Genomic DNA, 21,330 nt, shown 5'->3' on the forward strand with positions numbered 1-21,330 from the left:
ATTTTATACACTTTATGGCATGACTGGACTAGCCATCCAGGTCTTTAAAATTGATGCAAAGATTGATATCGAGAAAAGGCACAAAAGAGTTATCCCATAGAATCTCACGTTGTGTAACATGTACACAAGGGAAACTCAATAGGCTATAATGTTCCAAGTATCTAAAAGATTTATAAGCATGTTCATGAGGGGGAGAAATGACACTCCCGTGGTACATGAACAACACTAAAAATCCGAGTGATATGGTCTATGACCATGATAGAACTTGGCCGAATTCTTTGTGATACAAAGATCACTAGCTAATGCTTGGGAACACATGGATTTACATGTAATAAAAATATGCATCAGGCCATATAAAGTGAGCATAGATATTCCCATCTAAAGATGATAAAGGGTCATGATCCAGACATAGACCATCCTAAGAGATTATGTTTAGACCACCACAATAATATGTGCCGTCTAGGATGAAACCTCATAAGAAGATGAGATAAGATTGGGAATATATGTTGGATATGAGAAAGCTTTCTCCCACGATTTTATAAGAAACCTTGAGCCAAATATGGGTGATCAGATTAAGGCAAGGTTCACGGATTGTATGATTAAATCCGACTATCCAACATCAGGGGGAGAAAGAAATAAGCTGGTACAAGTATAAAGAAATGGAATGATATTAACCATCCTTGTCTTGGCAAGATCCTCGGACCAGAGAATATGATTTAAGACGTCCAAAGAAAGATCATACAAAGCTAGCTAAAAGAATGCCAGACAGATTAGACCCGAAAAGAAAAGAAAAAGAATGACTAAGTCATACCAGCTTAAGCACCACGAAATTAATGTCCTAGAAGAGACATAATCAAGTTGCTATAGAGTCTAAAGATAGACCAATATGTTCCATAAGATAAGGAACCTCAGAAATGAAAAGAAAGGTGCATAGAAATGACATATCTGAGGTCATAAGAGAAACCAGACCAGACATTGAGATAAGGCTGCGCAGCTAAACATCTAAGATACCAGACCATGTAGTTTGGGACGCCAAACTGCAAGGTAAATGAAGGTTCTTAGTAAGAATGAAATCTCTAATCGATTAGTTCATGTCTGGAACACAATGGAACACTATAAAAGAAGTGTCGACACATAAAAGATAAAGATGCATAAGGAAATAGCACTTGAGTTTAAAAGATATAAGCGAGGATCAGAACCCACGAGAATACAAGAATGCATTCATAGACTAAAGAAAACTGTGGGGGTTCAAAGAAAGATTCAAAGAATCTATAAAAGAGATGGGTGTATTGGCCATATATAGAAACATCATCTGATAAGATAAAACCAGTGAAAATAGGTCTTGTGTGGGAAAGGAAAAGAAATCGTGAGACATGGACTAAGGTGTTCATATTCCTATTTAAAGTATTCAAGGAATGGCTTGATTACACAAGGATGCTCACAGAGACCAAAGGAACAGATTATAAGGAGATATACTCCTATGTGGTGGATGCTACTACAAATTCGAAAAGGTCTGGATATAAGTAGAAAGAAATGTAGTAAGTAGCATATTGATCACTGGATAAAGAAATGATAAAAGTATCAAAAAGATGAGAAGAAATTCTCATAGAATAGTTTTGTTCCTAAGCTATTCATGGACTGAAACAAGGCAGCTGCGAATGATAGACTAAGAAAATAATTAGTACAACCAGTCCATATATCCCTATAGAGGATATTATAATTCCTTGTGTTATGTTTATAACAAACCAACCTAAAGAGAGGTTCAATGATTTCAATGATACAAGTTATCAATTGATTAAACAGGCTATGTCTTACATATGGTAAAACTGCAGAAATTATCATAGCCGTGTGAGTGTGTGAATGATTAAGTCAGCACGCCTAAAGTGAGAACCATAATCTAAGATAGTGACCAGAAGCATACCTGGTCGTGGCTTAATAAGTATAGTATTGCTAAAGGCAAGAAAAGATCGATAGCTATGTATAAAAGACATGAGTGCATTTGACTGCGAATTCATAGTTTGATGAGTTCCATTGCAGCAAATAATTATTTATGGTTTTACCTTAGACACTCATGGTAATGGACGTGTATAGACAAGGTCTATAACATAACATTGATCGACAAAAGGAAATAAAGAAAGACTGGCTACAATGGATAAAACAATTGGCACATACGAAGAGAAATAAATCCAAATGGGCAAAAGATATAAAGAGAAGTGGTTCGTATGTGTTTGGGTCAGAAGACTCAATATATATTGAATGTCCACGTTTTGATAAAGCCATATAACCAAAGTATATCCGTTGGACATTAAAAGGACCTGCAAGTAAAGCTTTATTGCAGACTATAAAGTCCATCCGAGCATCGTTCGAAGCGCCATCAGTCCGACCAAGACATGGAGTGATCAGCATCAAAGATGTACATCCTGACCACATCTTTATGGAGTTCCAAAGACATCAAGACGTCCAACATTCACTAGTTCATTCAAGGAGAATCCAGTTGATCATCTTCACCAAGTCACATGCAGCTTCAACGTTCAGGAAGACTCGGATACCAGATGGAATGTGTCTACTACAGTGATGCATTCATCAGGGGGAGTTCATGTGTTGTACTCTTTTTCCTGTCCATGGTTTCCCATTTTGCCACATTGGTTTTGGGGTTTTCCAGGAGAGGTTTTAATGAGGCAACATTAAGCATGCAACGAACCAGTACCGGATGTGTCGATCAAGGGGGAGTGTTATGTACCAGATTGTGATCGACATAACCGGACCGACCAGGACCGTACCGACCGCAGGAGATAATGCTTATCGACTGTTGTACTTATCCACTTAGGATAAACACGACCTGATGTATATATATATGTAAGACCCCTGGTCGAGATTAATAATAGAAACAAGTTTCCCCACTTAGTTTTACAACAAGAACCATTTTCCTTTCTTAACTTGGATAATATTTAAAAAACTAGTGGATCACGAACTGATTCTCACCGTACGTCGGTTTGGTGGCCAATAAAATCACCATGAGTCTCACTTTTAACCATCAACTACAGCTTGACCCGCACGCCTGTGCGGGTATTTATTTTCGTTTATATATATATAAATATTATCTAATTGTTACTATATTTTAAAATGTTTATAAACACAAAAATTAAATAGTTTCATGTTGTAAAAAATATTGATCCTTCTGCCATAAAAATATTGAGAATTTAAATTTTTTACATGTTGTAGAAAATAATTAACCGTACGCCATTCTTAACCTTCAACAAATATTGACCGATCCATATGCACAAATAATATGTCTTTTAACATGAAATCAATTTCCAAATGTACTAATAATTAAAATAATTTGATGAGATATATGCCATATGGTGAGATTTAGTTATTCGTAAAAGGAATATTCAGTTATAAATATTGATCTACAAATAATTCAAAAATATTTAAATCTTAGTATAGATAAATTTTATTGTTGAAATTAATTAATAGTAACTGAAATGGTTAAACATATATTTTTTTTAAAAAATCAAAATATATATATTTTAGGCGAGATTTAGATATATTAAAATATGAATATTTGGTTATAAACATTTCATTTTGTTCTAAAAAGAATCCAAAAATATTTAAATCTTAGCATAGATAGTTTTTATTGTTGAAAATAATTAATGATAGCCATAATGGTTAAACATATTTTAGAAATATTTGAAATATCAAAATATTACAAGTTAAATTTGTAGAATTATATGATACTTGAAAAATATTGTTAAAATTCGTTTTCAAACATTAATATTCCTAAAATTTAGCTAAATCGTTTTAGGAAATATTTTGAACACAAAAATTTAGATAAAATTGATTTAGGAAATGATTTAATTAAGTTAGGAAAAGACATTGATAGCTTAAATTTAGGTTATTTAATGATTCAGTGGCATTCTATTGTAAATAAGTAGTAAATCTTAGGGTAAATCTATATTTGTACTTCTCTTTTAATAATATAGATTGTCTCTTCATTATTATTTCTCTCTTGTTTTCTTTATGTGTATTAAAAGTAAAAAGATAATTATTAATTTTTGACTTTGAAGACCTATATACTAGGAAAGACTTGGTTTTCAACATTTGAACCAAACTATAGAAATTGATCAAACAAGTTAAGATATGACACGCTTATTGCATTGGAAGCGAGGCATGGTAGTAAACATGCAAAAGTGTGATAAGCCAAATCACTATACCTGTTACCGTTACTTAATTGGATTCCGTTCTAGTTTATACTCATTAGTTATTGTTTGACAGGATTCCGGTCCAGAGAACACCCGATTAAGAAAATGTGATTATTGTGAGTTTGTGACCAATTTTTGTGTCAAAATAGTGTGACGGAATTATTATGTTACAAAATGGTTACTATTTTGTGATAATATGTGACATAATAGAAAGTAACAAAATAATGCCACAAATGATATGACAAATTAGTGACGAAAAGCTTATCGTCCATATTGTTAGTATTTTTATTTGTCACCAATTTGTACTATTTGATTAAAATGACGATGTTAACTGTTATAAAAGTGTGGCAGTTTAATCATATTTTTTTTGAATTGAATTTTAATCATATTTTATGACCACTTTGGCTACAATGAGTTATTAACACCACATGTCAGTTTCTATGTTTTTATTACACTCTAGAGCACATTGTGCTACCTAGACACTTTTGTGTGGTTGAAGACTCATTTATCCTTTAAAAAGCAAAACAAGATATGGATATTTCAGTAAAACAACATTGTATCTGGTTAGGTTTGTTAGATGGTTTGAATTTTTCTCGTTTCTTTTGAATTTTGAATATTAAAAGTGATGGCCCACCATTTTCAGACATGTCCACTCATTACTTCCATTTTTCTCCATCGTTTTCTTCCTGGTTCATTCTCTACGTTTTTTTTAAAACTGAAATCTGATTCTTAAATATCTTTTCTCAAGATTTTTTTTATGTAATCGTCTTTTCTTTTACTCGATCTATCTTTTAAGATCTGTGAAGGAGAGAGAACAGACGGCGGCGGAGGCGGTTATCTCACGATGGCGAGGACTCGTAGTAGCTGTGGCAAGGAGAAAGAAGAAGGTTAGTTTTCCGTCTCTGTTATTTAGCTTGAGGCCTCGCATCGGAGCAATTGGGTTAATTTGTTTAATTTAGGGTTTCTTATGTGGCAGATGCGGCGGATTCAGGTGTCGAGAATGTGAAGGAATTGCTACATGAGCGGCTATTTGCGACCGATCGTTTCCCAAGCGAGAGGACAAACATCTAATCGACGTCGGATTACTCGATGACGTAGTCCAAATGGACATTAAACTGCAGTGTACTTATCTGACTTGGACATCAAGAGTACACAAGGACTTGGACGTATAAACTACAGTGTACACAAGGACTGCAGATGTAGAACGAGAGTGTGAAGTGGAAACTATGTTGTCTTGGACACATGGACGCTTTATGTTGTCCACGTGAACATATGAGGAGGTTGAAGTGTACACTAGGTCGTTATGGAAATTGAAAATATAGTGTACAAATGGACTTCGACATTTTTTACCTCAAATTGCGTTAGAGGCATGTAGATTGAATTAGAGTGTACACATAGACTTCGACAATGAGTGTATATGCAGGGACTTCGAGATGGACTTCAACATCTGTATGCAAGTGTGTAGAAGGACTTATGGACACCATAGGTTGTACACCTGGACTTGTGAGAAATGCGGGGGTGTACACGGGTTAAAGATGTGAATGACAAAAACGAGTAGACATGGTTTGTTTAGTGAACACTTGCACATATGGACGTCATATATTGTCCACGCGAACATTAGAGGAACGTACACTAAGACTGCAGATGTAGAAGAGTTGTGTGAAGTGGACACTATGTGGTTTGAAACATGGTCTGTTTAGTGTACACTTGCGCATATGGAGGCTATATGCTGTCCACGTGTACATTAGAGGATTGTGAAGTGTACATTAGGTCGTTATGGACATTCAAATGGATTTCGAAATGGTGTACATAAGATTCATCTGAGGAATGGACATTTAATCATAGTGTACACATGGACTTCGACAATGAATCTATATACAGGGACTTCTGAAGTGAACTTTTGAATCTATATACAGGGACTTCTGAAGTGTACACGTGGACAAAAGAAGTGAACTTCTTATGTGAAGTGTACACGTAGACACAGTTTAAAGAAGTGAACTTCTTTTGGCCTTTTTTCATATACATTGACACCGACAGTGTAGATATGAATTTCATAATTGTACACATGGATGCTATTGGTGGTCATAGGGACAAAAGTGATGCGTACATGGACCTCATTAGTTTGTTGAAAGTACATATGGACACCTAATAGTGTACACGTGGATAAAATAAGTGAACTTATTATGTACAATGTATAAGTGGACACAGTTAAAAGAAGTGAACTTCTTAAGTTCAGTGTACACGTGGACACAGTTATTGAAATATATGCATAACATTTATAAGTAATTGATGTGTACATGGACACCATTTTGGTATACAAGAACACGATCGAGACACACATGTACAACAAATCATGCATGTTTTGCATGTTTATTAATGTACACGTGGACACCAGCGGTGTTGGTATGTACACCATAAATGTAGACATAAACACTATCAGTGTACAAATGGACAACATATATTACTGTGAATGTACACGTTAAGTTTAATCGTGTTTACATGGGATGTACACCATAAATGTAGACATAAACTCCGAGAGCGAGCCGACGGAGGTCCATTCACCAGGGATGACCATGCAATGGTCCAACATTATAACTTGCAAAAATAATTGTAAAAAAAGAGGTTAAAGTTGGATTTGAGAAGATGACAGAAATAATAAGTAGAACAAACCAATTTCTAGCCGCAATCCGTATGAGGAATATGCAGTATCTCTGAATTTTTTTTTCTTTTTTCATTCAAATGAAGGAGACAACGAAGATGAAAAGGGACTGTGAGATGTAAAAACCCAGAAAATCTGGACTGTAGGATGGTGAAATGAAAGATGTAATCAGATGGTTTAGATTTGGTAGATATAAGTCTTGTAAAAAAAAAATCAGAGTGGATCTACACTGTCCAAAAAAATAAAGATGAAAGGTGGAGAAAGGTTCCCGTTAAAACAAAAGACATAGTTAGCAAGTGGGGTAGTGCTTTAGGTTATGTTGTGACAGCTAGTTAAGACAAGTGGGAAGCTGTTACAAAAAACTACCTTAGTAGTGGAAAGTGCTCCATCTTGTAATTAAAACTGTCCTATGGCGTCAAATTTTCGGCTACAATTAGTAACTTTTGACAGGGGCGGATCAGTTCTTTACACTAGAGGGCAGGTACCTGACTGCAGTAAAATGTATAATTAAACTAAAATACATAGTAATTGTCTAAGTTTATGAAGCGTAGCATCCTTCATATGCCCTCACTAAACCCAGATTTGCACATCCCCCCTATTTAACCTGATTGTTTAAATCTTTTTTTTGTCACTTAACTTTAAAGTTAAAAGACAAAAAAAATTTCTTTTTTAAAACACTTGATTTTTAATCACACAAATATCTTATAGTGAATAGTCACTGGATCTTATATCAAATTACTGTCCACCGGAAATCTGGGATTTGTCCGCTGGATAGCCCGCCGAAGACATACAGAGAGTGGCGATCACCCGTGTTATCCACCGGCGGTTGCATGTAGTTTGGATATGAACTTCTCCGTATTGGGTCCAAAGGTTATTATTTATATCTGTAAACATGAGATTCTCTAAAATAATAACCAAATAATAAAAAAACAATAAAGTCATTATATGTATTGCGTAGTTTTTATTGTGAGGTTACACTAAATTAATAATTAACTTAGATTTTTATGTTAAATTAGATTTTGACCCGCTTTTTTTATAAAGCGGTGCATAATTATTTTCAATACAAAAAAAATTATCTTATATATTTATATTTTTGATTATGTATCTACATTTAAATGCTACGCATTAAGCGTTATATTCAGTGTTCTGAAATCTCAATTGGATCTAAGGTTAAACCGATAAATCTGGAGACCCTATATGTAATTTGGTTTTTTTTTTTTTTAAACTTGTTATTTAAAATTAAGTAAAACGTGCTAAAATCGGGGACATGACTACCGGTTGAGCCAATACGTGGCCCATTATATAATACGATTTGTCGGTTATTTAAAGTATTCTAATTCATGAATATTTGGATAAGTGTGGATATATTATAAATGTGATGTTCCAATTTTACAAAATTTAGCTATACAATATATATTTTTAGCTATACAAATTATTTTTAGCTATACAAGTTAGTTATACAATTTTTTAATCGAACTAATTTATCATTCTTTGTAAGTGTAATGGATCAATATTTGAGAAGATACATACTAAACTACAATTAGATTTGTGCATCAACAATTTGTATATGGTTATTACAATTTAGTGATTTAAATTTTAAATAAATATAAGGGAAAATTGCCAAGTGTGACTCAAAACTTGGAGTCAAACCCAAAAGAATACCCCAACTTGGGTCAAAGGCAAAAATAACCTAAAAGGCTATTGAAATTACAACTATCTCCTTGTGAACAAACAAAAAAACGGATTTTTTTTTACGTTTCTACCCCTTGCAAGTCGTCTGTTTAGATGACTTGAAAATAAGTCGTCCAGACGACTTAACTTAAAATCGTCTGGACAGTTATTCTTAAACATAATTTAAAAATTTTGTAAAAAATATTTTGATAAGTGAAAAATTGGAATTATGTAATTAACATATGTCTTAAGAGATATAAATTAATATATAACAAATTTCAATTGTTTTCAGCCCAGATGAGTGAAAGTAATGAGTCATGATATTCTTTAGTTTATGTTTCATCAACATATGTTGTAGTATTGTATGTGTTCTTAGGGTTAGATTTTGGAAAGCATTAAAACCGTTTTTGAAAATTTTAAAATTACCTAAGCGTGTTCATTTCTAAGTATAGTAAACACTATTGAAGTATAATTTGATTTTATAACGTGGTTAGTAAGTTAATTTAGTCATTTTAGTTTAGGGGTTCATTTTAGGGTCTAGGACGACTTAATATTTAGTCTTCTGTGCACAGACGACTAAATATTAGGTCGTCTGATATACATTATCAGCCAGAATAAGTCGTCTAAACCGGACCAAACCTTAAAGTTTACCAATGTACTTTTAAAGCTAACCGGATTATTTACCCAATATATAAGGTGATTTTTTTTTTGTTTCACTTTCCGCGAAATTCAGAAACCCCTAACAGTTCTCTCTCACCGGCGATATCAAAGGCGATTCGAATTCCCACTATTTCCGAACAAACCATCGTTCTCAACGTCGGCTATCTATCTCACTTCATTCTCACCGTTGTCGCCGCAGCTTCTTCTAACCCTAGCGCCGCCGATTCCTCTAAACCCTAGCGCCCTAGCTTCCACTATTTTCGAACAAACCGTCGCCCTCGCCACCGTGCTCACCAACGTTCTCACTGCCGCTTCCTCTAAACACTAGCTAGCACCGCCGCTTCTTCTAAACCCTAGCGCCGCCGCTTCTTCTCTGTAAACCGTAGCGCCGTTTCTCTGTAAACCCTAACGCCAGTAAGTCATCAATCTCGAGGAAAAGATGAACATAAAACGTTGTCTCTATCAATTTACTCATTCTCACCGTTTCACGTTTATTTTTTCAGATCTATAACCACAATGACAAGTACTCCAACTCCTTCTGCGACTAATCAGGTCCGCTTGAAATTTTCTACTGGAAGACTTGTAAGTAAGTCGTCTGAAAAGTCTTCCAACTGGACGACTTAGTAGACGACTTAAATATAAGTCGTCCATTTGGAAGACTTTCCAGACGACTTAAATAAAGTCGTCAACTAAGTCGTCCAGTTGGACGACTTTCCAGACGACTTATATTAAAGTCGTCTACTAAGTCGTCTGGAGTAACAATTAAGGCGTGATTGATTTAGCTTGTGTTCTGACTTCTATTGTTGTCTTTGATTATTTGCAGACAAAAATGATGGATATTCCAGAACTCCCCCGTAGGTTATACACATTAGGGGAAGAGCCAGAACCCCAGCATAGCATTTCGTATCATACGGATAACAAGAAGTTGAATACTGCTCTTAGGGAAGCTCTCACTGATGATGAATTTGAAGAGCTCAAGGAGTCGAGTTTGGGAGTTTTCATCAAGTTCAAGGAGCAGGGATTTGGTTGGGCTTCAAGGCTGGTTCACTACATGCTCTGTTTAAAGCTGGACATTAAGAAGAAGTACGAGATGTGGTCTCTCGTTGGTCCAGAACCTGTGAGGTTTTCACTGTTAGAGTTTGAAAACCTCACTGGTCTAAACTGCGAGTACATCGAGGACTTTGAGACACCAAAATGTGAAGTTACCAAAGAGATGGTTTCTTTCTGGGGGATGATGGGAGTTCATCTAGAAGCTGGGCCAACTACTGATCAGATAATAGCAGCACTGAAGAGATGCGGGGATTGGTCCACGGAAGATCGCAAGCGGCTCGCGTACCTTTCCATCTTCACTGGATTCATTGAAGGGAGAAAGTTTTCAACCGCTACACGATCTACTCTGGCAAATCTAGTGATGGATTTAGAACGGTTTGAGAATTATCCATGGGGGAGAGTCGCGTTTAAGGTGCTGATGGACTCTTTGTGGAACAAAGAGATTACTGGCTGTTACACCGTGGATGGGTTATACAAGTTCTTCAGGTCTGGGCGTACACAGCTATTCCGTGAATGGGTGCTAGTATTGGTAGTCCCAGAGCAAACAGTCCGTCTCCACCGATTCTGGCTTACGAGGGCAGCAAAGGCCGCAGATTCATGAAAGCTGCTATCTTGAGTCAGGTACCTTTCCATCTTCACTTAATTAAGTTGTCTGGAAAGTCTTCCAGCTGGACGACTTAGTAGACGACTTATTATAAGTCGTCTGGAAGGTCTTCCAGCTGGACGACTTAGTAGACGACTTATAATAAGTCGTCTGGAAAGTCTTCCAGCTGGACGACTTAGTAGACGACTTATTATAAGTCGTCTGGAAGGTCTTCCAGCTGGACGACTTAGTAGACGACTTATAATAAGTCGTCTGGAAGGTCTTCCAGCTGGACGACTTAGTAGACGACTTATAATAAGTCGTCTGGAAGGTCGTCCAGCTGGACGACTTAGTAGATGACTTATAATTAAGTCGTCTATTTAGTATTTTGTTTCAAATATCTAACTCGATTCTTCTTCTATTTACTGCAGACCCGCGTGATCAACTTTGTTGAGAAGGACATTAGTGAAATGTGGCCAAAATGGGACTCTGAGGTTGAGGACGTGCCCGCGGAGAACATCATTAAAGTCATGTATGATCGGAGACCGTGGAAGTGGACCATGGATTGCTGGGAAGTCACTGGTACAAAACCTAAGTTTGTGACTCCATCAAAAAGAGCCAAAGAGATGGTTGTGGTGGAGGTGGAGGAGGAGGAGAAAGACAATCAGAGACCTCGGAAGAAAGCTCGTAAAGAGGCTCCTAAAGATAATGAGGATGGTGATATGAGGGATAAAATGGCGGTTGTTATATGGACGGAGCTTGTTGATCAACATTTGAAAGATAATGAGGATGGTGATATGTTCGTGGCATGTATGATTAGATTTGTGTATGGCTTTGAACTTGTCTTTGTATAGATTTTCTAACTTGTGTATGATTTGTGTATTTGTATTTGAACTTGTCGTTGTATAGATTTTCTAACTTGTGTATGATTTATTTGAACTTGTCTTTGTATAGATTTGTAAATATATAAGTCGTCTGGTAGGTTTGGACGACTAACAAATAAGTCGTCTGGAAGTTTTCTAGCTGGACGACTTACACTGGACGACTTAGTAAAAGGTCGTCTAAAACAAATAGTAGAAGGTAGTCTAAAAATAAAAATAGTAGAAGGTAGTCTAAAAATAAAATACACTGGACGACTTAGTAAAAGGTCGTCTAAAAAAAAACACTTGAAGGGATAGTAGAAGGTAGTCTAAAAATAAAATACACTGGACGACTTAGTAGAAGGTCGTCTAAAAATAAAATACACTGGACGACTTAGTAGAAGGTCTTCTGGACGACTTACTTGAAGGTTATCTGGTAGACGAAACACTGGACGACTTAACAATTAGTCGTCTGGACGAGTAATCAAGACTGGACGACTTAAATTTAGGTCGTCAGGACAACTAGTCAACTGGTTGTGTACATTGTGGTTTCGTATGGCCAGTTTCCTTGCAGTTTGAGCATCTCCGTGCCCTGTGTTTCTTCCTGGGTTTGTGTCCTCTCATCCTAGATAGCTCCAACCAAGATTGCCATCTTGATTTCTTCTGTCTCCCCGGACCACGCTTTACGTCTGGAGGAAAGCATTCTCGTTCCTCAATATGTTGTGACACGATAGGATATATATTCTCTGAGTATCCTGCATACAGATGATTCTTTGAGTAAAGTGGACATACAAGTGTGGAGATATGCAAACCAGCATGTGTTCCAGCAGCTATAGCATGAGAGCAAGGTATTTTTCTCCACTCCATAGACACCACAATCATATTTTACATGTTCCAAATCAACCACACAGTCCATTTTGCCACCTTTGACAAAGAAACGCCATCCATCAATTGGTTCGACCGTCATCGTATCCGCTATCTCTGATCGAACAGCAAGCAAGTATTCAACACCCCGGCTATGTTCAGTTGGGAGACTCAAAGCATCTTGTCTCCTTTTCCAACACCATTTTCTAACTTCTGCCTTATGAACTCCAGCAGGAACGGAATCGGAAATCCTCTTGCTCGCTTCAGTGCGGAATAATAGATTCAGCGATGTTGCTTGTTTTTATGTTGAACCCGTTCCCCTTACAATAAACCCTTGACCATAGCCTGGCGTCGGCCTTCTCCAAATACGTTGCAAGTTCCGGGTTTGCACTCCGTATCTCAGCCATGTACCGGTCAAAATCGTAAACCGTATGCGCATAAGCAGCCCCTTTCACCAAGTACATGAGATGTTTCCCTTTAAACTTTTTGACAATGTTATCTTGAAGGTGATAATAACATATTCCTCGGGTTGCCCAAGGAAACACCTTCTCACACGCACTTTTAATGGCCGCGTGCCGGTCGGAGACTATCACCAGAGGCTTGTCATGAGATATACAACTAGCCAATTTTGTGAAAAACCATTCCCAAGAAGGTTCATCTTCAGCATCCACGATCCCAAAAGCCAATGGGAATATCTGAAAATTGCCATCTTGTGCGGCTGCAACTAACATAACACCTCCATACTTTCCACTTAGGTGAGTTCCATCCACCACAACGACCCTTCTCTGATACTTAAAACCTTTGATAGAAGCTCCAAAAGAGAGAAATAGATACTTAAATCTTTTCATAGAATCAAGTTCTATAGCCGTGATAGAATCAGGATTTGCAATGGAGATTTGCTCGAGATATGAAGGCAGACGCGAATACCCTTCTTCTGCTGATCCTCTCACCAATTTTTGTGCATATAACAGTGTTCTGTATGAAGTGGTGTAATCAAGCGTCATGCCAAACATGTTCCTCATTGCATCAGTGATATGCTGTGGAGTTATCCGATCAATGATTCCAACACGATCAATGAAAAGACTACCAACATACTTTGGAGTACAGTGTCTCCGCTGAGCGATTCGGTCTCCAATTGAGCATAAATGTTTTTCCACATACTTTGTTACCCAAAACGTATTTGTCCCATGTTTCACACTCGCTCTGATCTTCCATCCACAACCGCTAACCCGACATGTTGCCACAAGGAGAGTTTGCGTTGATTTGTATATTCTGAAAGAAAAATTACCCCTCACTGCTGTCAACCGCAGCTCTGAAAGCAGTGCATCCTTGCTAACAAAACTCTGGTTGACATAGATGCTGGTGATATCTTGTGCATTTGCATGTTTTTAGCTTTGATATCTTGCACATTTTGATCATTTAGAATAGGATTTAGGCATCTTTAGGTTGCATTTTGCATGCATAAGTCCTTATCAGGTGTTGGAGCATGCTATGGAGTTTTTGGAGGTGTTTGAGATGGGTTATGGATCAAAAGAGGTGAAAGATGGGGATTGTGCAAGTTAACGTCTGGAGCGGGGTGCTTGGAGCGGGTTCGCAGGTCCGCTGTGATCCAGAGCGAGGTCGGAACGAGTACATGGAGCGGCGTAAGTAACACCGCTCGGGTTTACGACGAGAAACGGTGTGAAGTGGCTGGAGCGGGGTCTTGGAGCGGAGTCACGACACCGGTGTGAGGTCCGGAGCGGGGTTGAGCAGCCATACGGAGCGGAGTCACCAAGGCCGCTCGGGTTTACCACAGGAGACGAAGCAAAATGGCCGGAGCGGGGTTAGCCAGCGGGGTTGCGACTCCGCTGCGTGTCTTTACTTATGCGATTTGTAATGCTTTTAAGGGCTTTTTAGACCTTTTATTATCAACCATTAGGGTTTGGAAGGATCATATAAATACTTTTTAGACCCAAATGATGGGATTATCTTATTATCTCTTGAGAAAACACAAACCTTTTGGGTGATAAAGTTCTTTCCTTTGAATCAAATCATCATTTTGTTCTTGTGTTCTTGAGTTATTTAAGTTCTTATTTTCTTTCTTTTCATGATTAAGCTTGAATCTCTTATGGGTTTGAGAAGAATCATGGTGATTAGTGAGTAGTCCTCTTAGGATTCATGGGTTAGGGAGATCAAGGGTGATTAAGCTAGATCTAAAGGGTTTTATGTTCTATCTATCTATTTCCTTGCTATTAGAGTAGTCTTATTGCTTCTTTTGAGTTGGCCTCTCAAAGGTTGATCTCTAGACATTTCACACCCGGAAGGTGTTTGATGAAATGTCTGAGTCAACTCTTCTAAGCTCTTAACACACTTTGCCAAAGGAATTTGTTGTTAAAGGTGTTAAGATGGCTAGTAGGCTTGTTTTTAATGATTGCTTTAGCAATATTCAACCAAAGGAATTTGATGCTTGAGTTGCTTTAGCAAATGAACATTCATCTAGGGATAGAGCTTGTTTAGCATTGTGTCTAGGCCTAAGATTGCTAGATTGATTGAAAGTCATCCCTTTTAGTTCAAAACTTGATCACCCAAGATCTAATCCCTATTCCCATGAGTTCTCCCATCTCATAATCAAAGAAAGTTTACAGTTTTACTGCATTTTAGTATTACTCTAGTTTAAAACTCATCTCACTTTTGGTTGCACTTAGATTAAGCATGGATTTGTATTCTCAGTGCATTGAAATCACCTAGGATTGGTTCGACAATCTTTTATACTACTGCATTTGATAGGGACCCGAAAAGTCCTGTTATCAAATTGGCGCCGTTGCCAAGTTCTATTGTGATTTTGACATTGGGATTTAGTCATTTGCTTGAGACTAAGTCATTTTTCTTATTATTGTGATATTGGCTCTGCTTTTTCCTTTTTCTTTTTCATTTCAGGTGTATGAACTTGAGAAGTAGAGGGACTACAAACCTCACTCCTCTAGTACCAGACATCCGGGCTTTGGAAAGAGAGAATACAAGAAGAAGGAGAGAAGAGGAGCAACAGGCTCATTTCAACAGATTGGGTTTTGATATGGCTCACCATCAGAACCAGAATCGAGATGGAGAGATCCCTTTGGGAGCTGCCCAAGAGGGAAATGGTCAAGGAGCTGCCAACCTTCGACCACAACACCCACAGCGCCAAGCTCGCGCCATTGGAACCTATGATCGCCCTCACATTCATGGTCATAGGTTGGGAATCAGAGCACCACCTGTGGAGAACAACAACTTCGAGATCAAGTCAGGGCTACTCAACACCATTGAGCACAACAAGTTTCATGGCCTGGCAGCTGAAGATCCTATTGATCACTTGTACAAGTTTGATCAGTATTGTAGTTTGTCCAAGACAAATGGTGTCTCTGAAGATGCATTCAAGCTGAAGTTGTTTCCCTTCTCTTTGGGAGACAAGGCACATCAATGGGAGAGATCTGTCCCAAGTGACACTATCACCACTTGGGAGGGATGTAAGGAAGCCTTCTTGGAGAAATTCTTCTCTACTTCAAGGACAGCTAAGATAAGGAATGAGATCTCTGGTTTCCAGCAGAAGAATCTAGAGAGCTTCAATGAGGCATGGGAGAGATTCAAGGACTACCAAGCTCAATGTCCTCATCATGGTTTCAGCAAGGAGAGCTTGCTTATCACTTTCTATAGAGGAGTTCTCCCATCTTGCAGAAACAGGCTTGACACTGCTAGTAATGGTTTCTTCTTGGGCAGAACTGTGGAGGATGCAGAGGAGCTGGTGGAGAACATGGCACAGAGTGACTCAGTCTACAATGAGGAGTATGATAGAGCCAACAGAGGGGATGACCAGCAGACAAGGAGAGATATCAAGTCTTTGCAAGACAAGTTGGACTTGGTTCTTTCAAACCAATCCAAGAAGGAGCAGGTTAGCTTTGTTGGTGATCCTAGTCAAGAGGTTCCTCCTAAGGTGAATGAAGTTGATGGTTTGGAAGGGCAAGAAGAGCTTTGCTTCATCAACAACAATGGTACATGGTACACAAAGGAGCCCAACTTTCAGTACAACAACTACCAGCAAAGACCTTATTCCAACAACCAACAAGGTGGTTACCAGCCTCGGAACAACAACAAGGAAGCCATCAACCTCAGCAAAACCCTCCTCCTGGTTTCTCCAACAAAGTAAACCAGTCTACTCAAGCCCAAGGAAGTTCTTCTCAACCTAAGGCTCAAGACACAAGTGTGGAATCAATGTTCAAGCAACTACTTGAAGCTCAATCAAGAAATGAGAAGCAAATTGGTTATGAGTTGAAGAACATCCACTCAAAGATTGATGGGAGCTACAATGAGCTCAACAACAAGTTCAGAGCTTTGGAGAATCAGTTTGCCTCTATGAGTTCCAACTCCAATCGCCAACAAGGAACTCTTCCCGGAAAGCCTGAGCAAAACCCAAAGGAGACAATGAAAGCAATCACTCTAAGGAGTGGCAAAGAGTTGCCTTCAAGAGTTCTCACCAAGGATGATGAGAAACAAGGTAGGGAGGTGGCCATCAACATAGATGATGATGTGGTGATTGTAGATGAGAAGACCAATGATGAGATCTTGGAGAAGATAGTAGAAGCTAAGGGTAAAGGGAAGATTGGAGAAGAGAAGAAAACAGTGAAACACGGTGAAGTTGCTACTCCATCAAAAGAATCTTCTTTATCCCTCCTCCTTATGAACCCAAGCTCCCATTTCCTGGGAGATTCAAGAGGCAACTGTTGGAGAAGTACAAGGCACTCTTTGAGAAGCAAATGAGTGAGGTTCAGGTCACAATGCCTATCATTGATGCTTTCATGCTGGTTCCTCAATACAGCAAGTTCTTGAAAGATGCTGTAGCTGCAAAGAAGAAAGAAATGGAAGGCATGATGATACTTACTCATGAGTGTAGTGCAATCATCCAGAGATTGAACATTCCTAAGAAGCTAGAAGATCCAGGATGCTTCACACTCCCTTGTGCCATTGGTCCTATAGAGTTTGAGAAGTGTCTTTGCGATCTTGGGGCTAGTGTCAGTCTCATGCCTTTGTCAGTTGCGAAAAGACTTGGATTCGCTCAGTACAAGAAGTGCAGGCTTTCATTGGTATTGGCTGATCGATCAGTGAAGTTTCCAGTTGGTATCTTAGAAGATCTCCCAGTGATGGTTGGAAATTGTGAGATTCCTACAGACTTTGTGGTGCTTGAGATGGATGAGGAGGCTAGAGACCTTTGATCCTTGGTAGACCATTCTTAGCTACAGCAGGAGCTATAGTGAATGTGAAAGAAGGAAAGATAGATCTCCATCTGGGTAAAGGGCATGTTCTCCACTTTGACATCAAGGAGATGATGAAGAAGCCAACCGTGCAAAACCAAGCCTTCTACATAGAGGAAATGGAAGCTCTAGCTGATGAGCTGCTTGAGGAGTTGGGACTAGAAGATTCTCTACAGCATGCTTTGACTATAGACAAAGAGGTTCAAGTAGTAGAGAACAAGGAGAGTGCAACCTATGGGAGAATGTTGGATTCGCGCAAGGGGTTTGTGGATAAGGAGCAGTATGAGAAGCTACCACAAGCATCTTTAGCTTCTCAACAAGAGGACAGTCATCAAGATGACTGGAGTGAGCTCAAAGCCCCTAAGGTGGAGCTTAAACCCCTTCCCCATGGTGTAAGGTACGCTTTTCTTGGCCCTAATGAAACTTACCTGTCATTGTGAGTAGTGAACTTACTGAACTTGAGCTATCTGAACTTTTAAATGCACTTAAAAGATTTAGAAAAGCAATAGGGTATTCTCTTGATGACATCAAAGGGATATCACCTACTTTGTGCATGCATAGGATACATCTTGAGGATGAATCTATGACTTCTATAGAACATCAAAGAAGGTTGAATCCCAACTTGAAAGATGTTGTAAAGAAAGAGATTCTTAAACTCTTAGATGCTGGTGTGATCTACCCTATCTCAGATAGTAAGTGGGTATCTCCTGTGCATGTAGTCCCAAAGAAAGGTGGTATCACTGTGGTCAAGAATGAGAAGGATGAATTGATACCAACTAGGACCATAACAGGTCATAGGATGTGTATTGATTACCGAAAACTTAATTCAGCCTCTAGAAAAGATCATTTTCCATTGCCATTCATTGATCAAATGCTTGAGAGGCTTGCAAATCATCCTTTTATTGCTTTCTTGATGGGTATTCAGGGTTCTTCCAAATCCCCATACATCCCAATGATCAAGAGAAGACAACATTCACATGCCCCTATGGCACCTTCGCTTATCGAAGGATGCCATTTGGGTTATGTAATGCTCCAGCTACCTTTCAAAGGTGCATGATGTCTATCTTTTCTGACCTCATTGAGGATGTTGTGGAGGTGTTTATGGACGACTTCTCTGTCTACGGATCCTCGTTTTCTGCTTGTTTGTCAAATTTGTGCAGGGTCCTACAGAGATGTGAAGACACCAACCTTGTGCTGAACTGGGAGAAGTACCACTTCATGGTTACGGAAGGGATTGTGCTTGGGCACAAGATTTCAGAAAGGGCATTGAGGTAGACAAAGCCAAGATTGAAGTGATGGTGAGGCTGCCTCCACCAAAGACAGTGAAAGACATGAAGCTTTCTTGGTCATGCCGGGTTCTACAGAAGATTCATCAAAGACTTCTCCATGATTGCAAGGCCATTGACCAAGCTGTTGTGCAAGGAAGCCACCTTTAGTTTTGAGGTTGAGTGTCTTGAAGCCTTTAAGAAGCTGAAGAATGAGCTTGTTAGTGCACCTATTGTCCAGCCACCAGATTGGAATCTCCCCTTTGAGATCATGTGTGATGCTAGTGACTATGCCGTTGGAGCAGTTTTGGGGCAGAAGAAGGACAAGAAGACACATGTGATCTACTATGCTAGCAGAACTCTTGATGATGCCCAGTGAAGTACTCTACAACAGAGAAGGAGTTGTTAGCTATTGTCTTTGCCTTTGAAAAGTTCAGGAGCTACCTTGTGGGGTCTAAAGTGATTGTTACACAGATCATGCAGCTTTGAGGCACCTCCTAGCCAAGAAAGATGCCAAGCCAAGACTGTTGAGGTGGATTCTACTGCTTCAAGAGTTTGATCTTGAGATTAAAGACAGGCCTGGAGTTGAGAATGGTGTGGCTGATCACTTGTCTAGAATGAGAGTAGAGTGTGGTATCCCTATTGATGAAAGACTTCCAGAAGAACAGCTTATGGCTATTAGAGCAGTGGTTGCAGTTTGCGAGACTGGTAAGAAGATTGAAGAAGTCAAGGCAACAAATGAGAAAAGAACCTGGGTATGCTGATTTTGCAAACTACCTTGTTACTGGGAAAGAGCCACTGAATCTGGAAGGCTATGCCAAGAAGAAGTTTTACAAGGAGTTGAAGAGGTATTATTGGGATGAGCCCTTTCTCTACATACTTTGCAAGGATCAGCTCTATAGAAGGGCAGTGGCTGAAGAAGAAATAGATGGGATCCTCACACACTGTCATGGATCATCATATGGAGGCCACTTTGCTACATTCAAGACAGTTGCTAAGGTGTTACAAGCTGGATTTTGGTGGCCACACATGTTCAAGGACACTCAAGACTTTGTTTCCAAGTGTGATTCTTGCCAAAGGAGAGGAAACATCTCTAGGAGAAGTGAAATGCCTCAGAACCCAATACTTGAGGTGGAAGTGTTTGATGTATGGGGAATAGACTTCATGAGCCCTTTCCCTTCCTCTTATGGCAACAAATACATCCTTGTAGCTGTTGACTATGTCTCTAAATGGGTTGAAGCAGTGGCAAGCCCTACAAATGATTCAAGAGTAGTAGTCAAAATGTTCAAAAGCATAATCTTCCCAAGGTTTGGAGTCCCTAGAGTGGTTATAAGTGATGGAGGATCACATTTCATCAACAAGTTTTTGAAGGCCTCCTAAGGAAGAAGGGTGTTAAGCATAAGGTAGCCACACCATATCATCCTCAGACTAGTGGGCAAGTGGAGCTTTCCAACAGGGAAATCAAGAGCATACTGGAGAAGATAGGGTACTAAGAGGAAAGACTGGTCAGACAAGCTTGATGATGCACTTTGGGCTTATAGGACAGCATAACAAAACTCCCTTAGGCACCACACCTTTCAACCTTGTCTATGGAAAAGCTTGCCATCTACCAGTTGAGCTTGAGTATAAGGCAATGTGGGCTGTGAAACTGTTGAACTTTGACATCAAGAGTGCCAAGGAGAAGAGAATGTTTCAGCTACATGAGCTTGATGAGATAAGAATGGATGCTTTTGAGAGCTCAAGGATCTACAAAGAAAAGACCAAAGCTTTTCATGACAAGGGCATTTTGAAGAGAGAGTTCAAGGTTGGAGATCAGGTTCTCCTCTACAACTCTAGGCTGAAATTGTTTCCCGGGAAGCTCAAGTCAAGATGGTCCGGACCTTTCAAAATCAAGGAAGTGAGACCATATGGGGCAATTGTGCTATGGAATAAGAATGGAGGGAGTTCACAGTCAATGGACAAAGAGTCAAGTTATACATGGCTACTACAACAGAGGAAGATGGGATTTCAGTTCCACTTTCTGATCCCACCCCAACCTAGTCCTAAAGGAAGCAAAGTCAAGCTAGAGACTTAAAACAAGCTCACTTGGGAGGAAGTCCCATGTCATCCTTGTACATATCCTTTAGGATTTTCTTTTTTCTAACCCTTTGATAGTGGAGTCAGTGTGATTTGCTGAGCACATTCCGAGTGTTTGGAAAAGAAAAAAAAAAGGAGAAGGCGAGATTGGGGCCGCACAGCGGGGTCGACACAGCGGG

The 21,330-nt window shown here is 39.0% G+C and overlaps 1 protein-coding gene and 1 non-coding gene across 2 annotated transcripts; one reads left to right on the forward strand and one right to left on the reverse strand.

The window, feature by feature from the left end:
- Positions 1–16,078: 16,078 nt before the first annotated feature.
- On the reverse strand, positions 16,079–16,185 carry LOC130495423 (small nucleolar RNA R71). Its single transcript, XR_008934692.1, has one exon. It is a non-coding gene; the product is annotated as a small nucleolar RNA R71 (small nucleolar RNA).
- A 1,130-nt stretch (positions 16,186–17,315) lies between these two features.
- On the forward strand, positions 17,316–17,771 carry LOC130494928 (uncharacterized). The gene has a single exon (XM_056985771.1). It carries the CDS (start codon positions 17,316–17,318, stop codon positions 17,769–17,771), a length of 456 nt encoding a protein of 151 aa, XP_056841751.1.
- Positions 17,772–21,330: the final 3,559 nt, after the last annotated feature.

The sequence above is a fragment of the Raphanus sativus genome, chromosome 5 (genome assembly GCF_000801105.2).
Source record: "Raphanus sativus cultivar WK10039 chromosome 5, ASM80110v3, whole genome shotgun sequence".
NCBI classification, from domain to species: Eukaryota; Viridiplantae; Streptophyta; class Magnoliopsida; order Brassicales; family Brassicaceae; genus Raphanus; species Raphanus sativus.